At 41.9% G+C, this 10,934-nt stretch overlaps 2 protein-coding genes across 2 annotated transcripts in view; one reads left to right on the top strand and one right to left on the bottom strand.

Annotated features, from left to right (window-relative positions):
• BTK (Bruton tyrosine kinase) overlaps positions 1-3,025 on the bottom strand; it is a 55,419-nt gene extending 52,394 nt beyond the window's left edge. The window contains exon 1 of the mRNA XM_049766608.1: positions 2,982-3,025. The gene's annotated coding sequence lies outside the window, so the exon portion shown is untranslated. The remainder of the gene's footprint in view (positions 1-2,981) is intronic.
• Positions 3,026-7,909: 4,884 nt separating this feature from the next.
• Positions 7,910-10,763, top strand: RPL36A (ribosomal protein L36a). Its single transcript, XM_049766927.1, is given in 6 exon segments — positions 7,910-7,976; positions 7,979-8,019; positions 8,397-8,502; positions 8,689-8,756; positions 10,054-10,241; positions 10,748-10,763. Coding segments are annotated over 6 exon segments (486 nt in total).
• Positions 10,764-10,934: the final 171 nt, after the last annotated feature.

Genomic DNA, 10,934 nt, shown 5'->3' on the forward strand with positions numbered 1-10,934 from the left:
CCCATTGTGTATTGTTTTTATTTTAACTATTATATTCAACTGAGTCAATGATCTTAAACTCTGGTCTATTCTAACCTCCAATTGGCACGCGGTTTAACTTCTCTTGACTCAAGTATTTCCTTCTTCTGAAGGTGAGCTTATAGACTATATAGTTTATTTTCATTTAGGAGAGGTAACATGGTGATATGAGCTTCTCTTTTAGGTTCAAAAAAGCAACATTAACAGTAAGGCTTGGGCCCGAAGAGATAGCACAGCGGCGTTGGCCTTGCAAGCAGCCGATTCAGGACCAAAGGTGGTTGGTTCGAATCTTGGTGTCCCATATGGTCCCCCGAGCCTGCCAGGAGCTATTTCTGAGCAGACAGCCAGGAGTAACCCTTGAGCACCACCGGGTGTGGCCCAAAAACCAAAAAAAAAAAAAAAAACTGTAAGGCTCTCAGAGAGGAATTAAAGCGTGGTACTGTGGCTTCTGTGTTTTCAGTGCTCTCTGAACACTATCATTCTGTACCCAGGAATCTCCAACAAAATTAAAAGTTGCACTTGTACCATTTATTTCAGTGTCCTCAGAGGACTTGTTGCTCAACCATACTCCGATGGCTCCATTTAAATAGCCAAGTAGCTTGGGAGAAATTAGGTCAAGTTATCTAGTTTTGTACTGAACCCTGACCTACTAAATATCTAATTCTCCCTTATTTCCTGGAGTTTGTAAAAAAGAACTCTGTCATTACTTGGCAACAGGAACAGATATGTGATGGCTCTTTGGAGAATATCGCATTGCTTTTCTAATGCCATTTATTTCTCTTATATCTAAATCACTTCCTGGTATTGGTCTAGTCCACCGAAAGGAAACTTGCAATAGCAAATTTACTGAAATGGAAATAGTAAATTATAGTGAGGATAATTTAAAATTGCATAAATGGGTCAGAGCAATAGTACAACTGGTTAGGTGTTTGCCTTGAATGTAGTCGACCTGGGTTCGATCCCTCATATTCCATATAGTCCTCCAAGTACCTTCAGGAGTTATTCCTGAGCGATGAGCCAGTAGTAAACCCTGAACATCACTAGGAGTGGCTCCAAAAATTCATTAAGACATTAGAATTGGATGAATTATTGCATTATTTCTCACTGAATCCTTTTACAAAGGATTCTAAGCAAACCCATCAATAGGTATAAACAACAGAAATTTGAATTTAAACACAAGCCATTAGTTAAAGGATTCCGAATAAAAGGAAAAACACTGTCCCTCAGGGATCTTTTTCTGGTAGGATGTGTTCATAATTATTTGCTTTTGGTGGCTTAAATAGAGGGTGACATTGTTTTTTCAAATATATGACATTGTTTTATGGAACCTGTAGTGTGGTTACAGTACACTTGGTACAGGATATTGGCATGCAAAATGATAGAGGGAGCAGAACTAGAACACAACTAAATGGCACAGACGACAGTACTGAGCTGGACAGACTCCCAGTCTCTGGGTTTTGTTGCTTTCCCTACTTCTAGAAATGTCTGGGAGGCAGAGAAACTGGACTGGTATTCCATCTGGAGGTCCATAAACCCATTCAAGGATAGATTCAAGGTCTACAATCACTTTATTTTTATTTTATTTTTATCTAGGAGGGGAATGTTGTACCACATACTGCTTCAGAGTTTCCTCCTAGCTCTGTACTCAGAGATAACTTCTGGTGGTGCTTGGGAGACCATATGTTGAGCTGGGGATCAAACCTGGGTCAGCTGCATGCCAGGCAACTGTCTTATCTGATGTGCTATTTCTTTGACACTTCCCTTTTATGTTATTTAATTTTTATAATAATGTTAATAATTTTCCCCATTTAACTTTAAATTCCACACTATTTTGTTCTAGGCAAGCACTCTGAGTACCCTGCCAGGTCTCTGATTAAATAAAAATCAGAAGACACTAAGCTACAGCTCTTCTTATTGCCTGGCCTTGTTTTAAAAAGCCGTATATTGATTTAATATACTGCTCACTACAATCCTTTGGCAAGATAGTAAGTAAGGGGAAAATGAAAGGGAAGAAAGGGGCAATTAAAGTTTATGTACCGTAATTCAACAGTTATTAAAATCGCACTTTATTCCAAGATATATGACGGTGAGCAAAATAAAGGAAACTGTAAAGAAAAGGAGGATGGAGAGAAGTTCTACTATGACACTGATAGTTGGAACTGATCACTATGAACAAGACTCGATGCTGAAAAGGAAGAAAGTGACATGCAAGGCACCCCTCCATTAACAATAGTGCAAACCACAGTGTCAAAAAGGAAAGAGAGAGAGAGTGAGAGAGAGAAGCAAATTGCCTGCCCTAAAGACAGGAGAGGGTGGGAGGGAAAAGGGAGACATCACTGGCGGGAGGGGTGCACTGGTGAAGGGTGGTGTACATTCTATAACTGAAACCCAACAATGAACAGTTTTGTAACCACAGTGCTTAAATAAAGCAATTAATTAAAAAAGAGGAGTAAAGGAGCAGAAAGGATGGTGGCAAGAGAAGATAGGCATGCACATTTTTAGCAATGGTAACATAATAAGCCATTGGGTAAGACAGGGCTTGAACATCTGAGATGTAAAGCTCACAAGTGTACATCTTGGATGTTCAAGCACTGTCTTACCCAATGGCTTATTATTACTGTACTACCACTGGTAATATTTATTTTAGGTCAAATTTTGCAGACAAATGTTTCTTTCCAACATTTGTAATCTATTCAGATTGTTCCTTTGCGTGTCACTTTCTGTTCTTGTTCCCTACCCCCCACCCCCACCCCACCTACAGCCCTACTCAGAAAAGGACCCTTACAGCCCTTCTCATGATCAGAAGGTACTACTAGAACCTTGTGCTTAAGACATTCCGACTCTCTGCCAACCTCCTTTGCCAGCAGACTAAATGGTCCCAGCCATGCTTTCTCTCTGACCTTCAGGGGTCCCATGCAAAGTCCTTCCTGTGGCTGCCCAGCCCTACCAAGCCCCAGACCCACCTCAGTCCTGACTTAATGCAGGAAGCTTCCCAGATGCATTGAGATGCCAGGACTTTCCACGTTGGACTCGATCTCAGAAGACACTGGGCTTGGAGACATATTCTTACAGTCCAGAGAGGAAGGACTGTCTGAGAAAACCCCACCCTTGTACAGCCACCCGGTTCCCTTTTTTGTTTCCTGACTTAACCCAATGATATTTTTTCTTTTTCTCAGCAGCATGGTGCATGGTATCTGGTTCCCTGCTGCTGTCCCTATTCAACCCCCACCCTCAAGTTGTCCCCCCATTTGCTTGGGAACTTCTGACATCTTAAGTCCACCCTGAAAGAATCCTTTCTAGTGTCACTGGGACCACTACGCCTCAATGATCTGCCATTAGATAGAGCAGTCCCAGGACATCATTGAACATACCTGCAGAGCCAGGGATTCAGTCAGCACAAGGAATGGATACTTGGAGCAAAGAGAAGAAATTTTAAACTGACAGAAACAGAATAATGGGGCAGTTAGGGAAACATGTCTTTATTTAAGTTTGGAGCCAAAGTGAGTGGTGTTTGAGAACTAATTCTGGCCTGGTGCTCAGGGGACCAAGCTGTGCCAGGGGTCTTTATCTAGGGCTTTGGTATGCAAAGTGTACACTACAGCTTTTTTCCCATCCCTCCAGTCCAGGAAGAGTATTATTAAAGAAATCTCCTGTCCTCTAAGGCAGAGGAAATTCGAGACTGCATAAACTTTATAGCGAAGTATAGAGAGTGCTAAGGGACCCCAAAATTCAGAACCTGACAGAGGTAATGACAAGACTTCCTCCTGCTGAGTCATTTTCTAAGAAGGACTTTTTCTTTCTACAGATAAAAATGTCTAAATGTAAACCCACACAAAGACTTGTGTCTTCCCCATTTTCTGTGAATGCTGATTTTCTTCAGTTAAGATTTGGTCTCAGGGATTAACTATTAATACATAACTTTCATTTGATATCTGTATATCCATAAATCAGACTAGGTATGATGCTGAAGTCCTGATTTTCATCAGTCACCTCTTAGAATCTATTACAGCAGTAGTTTTCTCCTGGAGGATTTTCTCAGAAAAGTACAGAATAGTAGTAGAACCCACCATGGCTGACATGGTTATCTAGAGATATATCAGGCACAGACACTTCCCCCAGATGCAGCAACTTAAAGTAAGTAAAGAACACAGATATTGTTAGAAGTTCAACAAAAATTTGAAGACAGCATAACTTATTTTAAAAAGCATTTTAGGATAGTCTATAATAATCCTCATATCTGCACAAGTGGATAAGTTTTGTCCTACCCTATTTTATTAACAAGGGCTAGGAAGACAATAGAAGGAAGACAAATCACCTTGGTGCTTTCTACCTTTTGCTCATGATCATACTCTTAACATTTTGATATTAATAACAGAAATATACCCTAATAATAGATCAACACCCTAATAATGGTCTGGTGCCACCTCACCAATATCACCTATGTTATTTTTCATACTATCCTGTTCAACATTTTTATTAATGACTTTTGAGGAAAACGTAGATATAAAATGGTCAAGGTAATCTGTGACAAAGGAAAGTGAACAGGCGAACTACTCTGCACCAGACCATATTAAGAGTCAGACACCCAGTTCTGAATGACTTATATTAGGAGAAATTAATAAATAGGTGCATGTCCAAAATAGAACCCATCATTGGTGAATAAGATGAAAATCAAGGGGCTGGAGAGATAGCATGGATGTAAGGCGTTTGCCTTTCATGCAAGAGGTCATCGGTTCGAATCCCAGCGTCCCATATGGTTCCCCGTGCCTGCCAGGAGCTATTTCTGAGCAGATAGCCAGGAGTAACCCCTGAGCACTGCCGGGTGTGACCCAAAAACCACAAAAAAAAAAGATGAAAATCAAAGCTATTCCACATGAGGAATGATAGAACCACAGTAAATTAAACTAAGAAGGATCATGTTCATTGCTTCATATGTTCATGTTACATCACAACCTCCAGAGGGAGCAGAAAGACAACAAAGGGGTTAAATCACTAACCTTACAAGAAACTGATCCTAGTTTTATACCTTGTTCCACAGTTATCCCCAGCACCACCAGTAGCAACTCCTAAGCCCTTACTAAAATAACCAGGTGTAGCCGTCAAATGCAGGTTCTTGGAAGAGTGTCTAAAACTTGGAGAGAAGGAAAATATTTTGTGAAATGACTATGCCCTTATCTAAATTATTCTTTTTACTATATTCAGTGCTGCAGATATTACTGCATTCTCTGTAATAGGTAGTAGTTAAGGGCAAAGCTGTAATATTAGATTGTCTGGTATCAAATTACAGCCCCATAAAATATCCACCTGTAGGGCTTGGGTTAGCCTCAGTTTTTTAGCCTGTAAAATACTAACAGTGGCATAAAAGACTGGCTTTTGGCAAAGAAACTATTAGAAAATGTAGCAGGTAATGGGTATGCTATTTTTAAATTTTCATTCACAGAGACTATTGAAAAAAAGAGGATGATCACAATGGAATACTAAGCAGCTGCAAGGGACTATAAAATTATGTAATTTGCTGCAACTCCGGTTGGAACTGGAAGATATCATGTTGAGTGAACTAAGCCAGAAGTAAAACAAACACAGGATGATCTCACTTCTCTGTGATATATAAAATAGCTGTATTATGAGATGTAATGTAATAAGGGTGGATATCTAGATCATTCTTAAACCAAGAGGCTAGGGAGGAAAATGATAGGGAAGAAAAAAGATCAAGATGGGATGGAAGAAGTTAGGGGAAGTAATGGGGGAACAGAGGTCTGGGCATCGCTTATAACTGGGAAGCTGGAAAGACTAGTATAGCTCTATATCCAAAGCACTGACTCAACAACACTGAAAACATGAGATTTAAGCTGAAACCACCAAACTTTAATGTGACCGCCAAAGCTTCAGGTGGGAGGTGGAGAAGGTTGGTTGGAGAGTGTAGGGAATAACAGAGTATGAGAGCACTGGAAATGGGATTTGATGCTGGTGTGGAAATATTATATGCCAACAAAAGAGGATAATAAGAATCAGTTCAGAACCCATGTTTGCCACTGGATGGTTATAAAGACAGAAGCGTCAGGCTATTACGTTCCCAAGCCCCTAATCCTGTCCTTATCCAGTTTCACTATCTTCTGTGCTGCAGATACTTCTGTATTTCCCCTGAGATATAGTAGTTAAGGGCAAAGCTGTGGTTTTAGATTGGTATCAAATTACAGCCCCATAAAATAGGACTTGGGTAAGCACATTTGAAGACTCTTGTACCTTAGATTTTTAGCCTGTTAAATACTAAAAATTGTAGCTGTTGCTACAGTTAAAAGAGGTATTATATAAAGTGGTTAGAAAAATACCTGGAAGGAGTTAGAATGATAATACAGTGGAGAGGTCACTTGCTTTGCTTGTAGCTGACCTGGGCTAAATCCCTAGCACCATATATGGTCTTCCAAGCCCTATTCGGAGTGATCCCTGAGTGCAGAGTCAGAAGTAAGGTCTGACTACCAGTGCTCATGGCCTGAACTGTCCCCACAACCCCTAAAAGAGTTTGGCATACTGGGATAGTGGCATAAAGGCACAATAATTGCTAACTATTTTAATTATTAGACTATAAGAATAATTCAGACTCTAGGGCTAGAGAGATAGGACAGTGGGTAAAGTATGTGCCTTATATGTATCCCACTCAGATTCAATCCACTGCAACCCGTATGCCCCCCCCCCGAAGCACCTCCAGGAGTGATTCCTGAGTGCAACTCCATAAGTAAGCCCTGAGCATTGCTGAATGTGCCACCCCCAAAACACAAAAGAATAATTCAGACTCTGAAGCATTTCTAACCCTATAAATAGTGTCCACTTTGGACACATTGTTTACTATTCTGCTCGATTTCATTATTAAAGTGGTAAAATATTAGCTATTCCTTGGGATTACTGCCAAGATTTTATTAGAAAACTCATTTTAAATACTCTGAGTATCCTGTAGTGTAGTCTTTCTTTGGTAGACTTTCTTGAAATTTACCACATGCTTTCAGTCAGGTGTGATGGGAAGAGAAAAGCTGCTGGATATTTTGTCTCGTAGCTGATCACTGCCATTTCATAAGATGAACAATTTTATTTTTGGTGGTTTTTTGTTTGTTTGGGTTTTTTTTTGGGGGGGTCACAGTCGGCGGCACTCAGGGGTTACTCCTGGCTCTGCACTCAGAAATCACTCCTGGCAGGCTCGGGGGACCATACGGGATGCTGGGATTCGAACCCACGTCGGTCCTGCATTGCTGCGTGCAAAGCTAACGTCCTACTGCCCAAGATGAACAATTTTATAGTGAACTTTCAGAGCCTCAAGCAGGCCCCCTCAATAAAAAGGGACTTAGAGTTCAGGGAAACTCAGTGGTAAAGAACTTGCCTTGCAAATTAGGAGTGCTATGATATATAATCCAGAACAGAGTTGTGTGCACCTGTGCCAAAACGAAGTGTCCGATCTATAAGCATACGTATAAGAGCCCTGCTCGTTGTCACAATAAGAAGACAAAGCGGATGGGTACAAAAGGGTGCTGCTTTAATGCACGCCATTGTTCCTTAGTGTTCCTTTTACTGCAGTGTAGTTTATGGTATGGTTATTTGTGTCCCTCACTAAGGGACACCTACACAGAAGGCATTACAAATAAGTATGAGTAGAAGGATGAACTATGTGCAAATTCATTGTCCCGTCTAAGACTTGAGCAGTTCACTGACAATGGTTCTCATTGTCCTTGAGGTGGAAGAGGAACGGAGAAAATGAAATCTGTTGGCTTGACCCTGCTGAGACGTTTACGCTAGGACCTTGGTGCTCCATCGAGTCCTCTGGGCCGCCTGGGGGCGCAGCATAGAGAGCCTGACACTCTAGCATAGCGAGCCTGACACTCTAGCATGGAGAGCCTGACACTCTATGATCGCTCCCACCAACTCCCATGAGGAACCGCGAGCAAGAACCGCCTATATACTTCCGCTTCCGGCTTGGGCCTTCCTTTCCTCGCGGCTTCTGCGCTCGCAAGCATGGTAGGAGCTTGGGGAGGGCGGCCGACAGTATCCACTTTAATCTTCCTCACTGCCTCGCTTGGTGTAATCGTGAGAAAGATCCGGGCAACTGCTTTGACTTATTGCGCCCAACACGCCAATATTGGGGCGTTTGAGCCGCAGGGAGTAGAAATGGACGAGATGGGATCGGAGAGGTCGATTTAGCGGGGGCGGGATAACTACGATCTTTACTTTCGGGCTCCAGAGAGAGGGGAGTCGGCTTGAAGGGCCTGGGATTCTTCTGAACCCCGTTTGTTAGCTTAAGAGTGGATTGCTTTAGCTTCAACTGAATCAGCAAGGGCGTTGTGCGATTTTGTGATTGGTAACAATTGCATATTCGGCATGCTTTTATTTCCTAGGTGAACGTCCCGAAAACCCGCCGGACATTTTGTAAGAAATGTGGGAAGCATCAGCCCCACAAAGTCACACAGTACAAGAAAGGCAAGGATTCTCTGTATGCCCAGGGTAAGACGGCCATATTTCTTTCTGATGTGGCATTTGCACACTTGCGGATCTAGCTTCCTTTTTCGGTTGAAGGTTGCGCCTTGTTTCTGCTAGAAAGCCCGAGCTAAAACGATGAAAACCCACAAGACTTTCTGCGTGGCTTTGTGGTGCAGAACGTAACTTGAGACGTCACTTTTTGTTCTTCAGGAAAGCGGCGTTATGATCGGAAACAGAGTGGCTATGGAGGGCAGACTAAGCCAATTTTCCGGAAAAAGGTGAGTGGTATTTAGTCTGACTCAATTACTCTGTAAAGGCCGCTTTTGTTACTTCGTGTCTTAAAATAGAAGTCTTGCCCAGGTGAATTGAGGTTAGGGCCGCCCAGTATTCAGCTGCTGTGCTCTAACTTGTGATGGGCCCCGAGTGAATTTGTGTAGGGCTGGCTATTTTAGGGGGCTATACCCGATGGCCTTCAGGGCAGGCTTGGGGAAGTGTATCGAACCCGGGTCACCCACGTGCAAGGGCAAATGCATCACTGCTAAGTTATTACACTGGCTCAGAGATGAGTTTTAGTCTACAATTCTAAACTGCCTTTTTCTATCTGGGAGAGAAGGGGTTGTTAGCATATTTAGGCTCAGGGCTCAATTCTGGCAGTGTTCTTGGGACTTTTATACTGTTCTGGAGATAAATACACAGTGGACTTGGGGCCCATCATAGTTATGTGGTTTGAACCTACACCTGCAGCATATAAATTACGTGTCTGTATTTTATCTCTCAGCCCTTGGTCTCTGGTTTTGTTTTGGGAGCCACATCCTGTGGGTGTTACTCCTGCATCTGCACTCTGGGCCATATGGGATGCCAGGGGTGGAATCTGGGTGGGTTGCATACAAGGCAAACGCCCGCCTTACTGTATTTTTTTGGCCCTTGCCTGCTTTTGTTTGGAGAACAAACATGTGAATACGTTAGTAGCTCTTGGTTACAGTTTTTCTCATACAGCTTAGAAGGCTGAACATCAGCTACCTGTTATGAAGCCCCTAAGCTCTTGTTTATAGCTATTAAGACATTCCAATGACTTGAGATCTATTGTTCTTTGTAGGCTGTTTTCTGCCTTAGGTGATTTTTCAGGCAGCTAAACTGCTTACAAAGTAATGACTAGTGTTCATTTAGGGGCAATCTGAAGGGCAAATGAAAATTAATTGCCTCTTCACGTTCAGGTAACTTAGTTTAGTTCAGGTTTTTAGCTGGCTTTTATTGCTTCAGAAATATATATTAGCAGGAATTACTTTAGAAAGGTTCTCTGTATTGACTACCACTGTGACCAACAGTGGAACAGTTCGGAGTAAGTTTGAGGATCAGAAACTAGCAGCAGAATTCTAACTACCTAATCATGAGCAATGTATCTTGAGATGACATAATTAGTCCTATAACATGAAGTGCAAAATATCGAAGCCCAGCTTACGTTTGTTTTCTCCTGGCTAGAGACAATATGTAAATAGCTATTAATGAAACTTAACTTGAGGAGTACATATGCAAGTGTCATACTTAAGGAATCTTGTGATTTGTGACTTTTTCCAGGCAAAAACTACAAAGAAGATTGTGTTGAGGCTTGAGTGTGTTGAGCCCAACTGCAGATCTAAGAGAATGCTGGCCATTAAGAGATGCAAGCATTTTGAACTGGGGGGAGATAAAAAGAGAAAGGTATGCTTATGGGTGGGAGGTATGATCATTTCTATTTGGAGAGGAGAGCATCTCTACATTAAAAAGTTATTTTTTTATTTTTTGGTTTTGGGGTCACACCCAGCAGCGCTCAGGGGTTACTCCTGGCTCTATGCTCAGAAGTGGCTTCTGGCAGGCTCGGGGGGGGGGACCATATGGGATGCTGGGATTCGAACCATCAATCTTCTGCATAAAAGGCAAACACCTTGCCTCCATGCCCAATTAAAAAGTTTTCTGGAGCTGGTTTTGCCATGGGGAAAAGAATGGAGATTTCCTTTATTGATGGAGTAGAACAGAACTACTCTGCACAGTAAATAATTACTTTTCTATTCTTTTACAGGGACAAGTGATCCAGTTTTAAACATCTTTTATGAAGACAAATCAAGAGTTGGTATTTGAGGGCAATGTATCATGAATAAAGTTTAATTGAGTGAATATTTGCTTGATTCTTGTGCTCATTTTCATCCTGGTTGCTTTGGTTTTAACCTGGTTGTCATTTGATGAGTTACATTGCTGCCAACTTGGCCTACTTTTTTCCCTCTTACCCCTTAAGTTGGGGCCACGCCTAGCAAGGATCATTCCACCAATACCATAAGTATCTCACTATCTACCATGATCAAACTGGCTATGGTGGTTTTGATCAGTTGGCAATCTTTGATTTTGTGAGGTAATGGGTAGATATGACAGGCAATTGTATTCTGAATGCACCCTTGTGGAATCAAACATTCCATGAGGTTTAT

Source organism: Suncus etruscus, chromosome X (assembly GCF_024139225.1).
Source record: "Suncus etruscus isolate mSunEtr1 chromosome X, mSunEtr1.pri.cur, whole genome shotgun sequence".
Lineage (NCBI taxonomy): Eukaryota > Metazoa > Chordata > Mammalia > Eulipotyphla > Soricidae > Suncus > Suncus etruscus.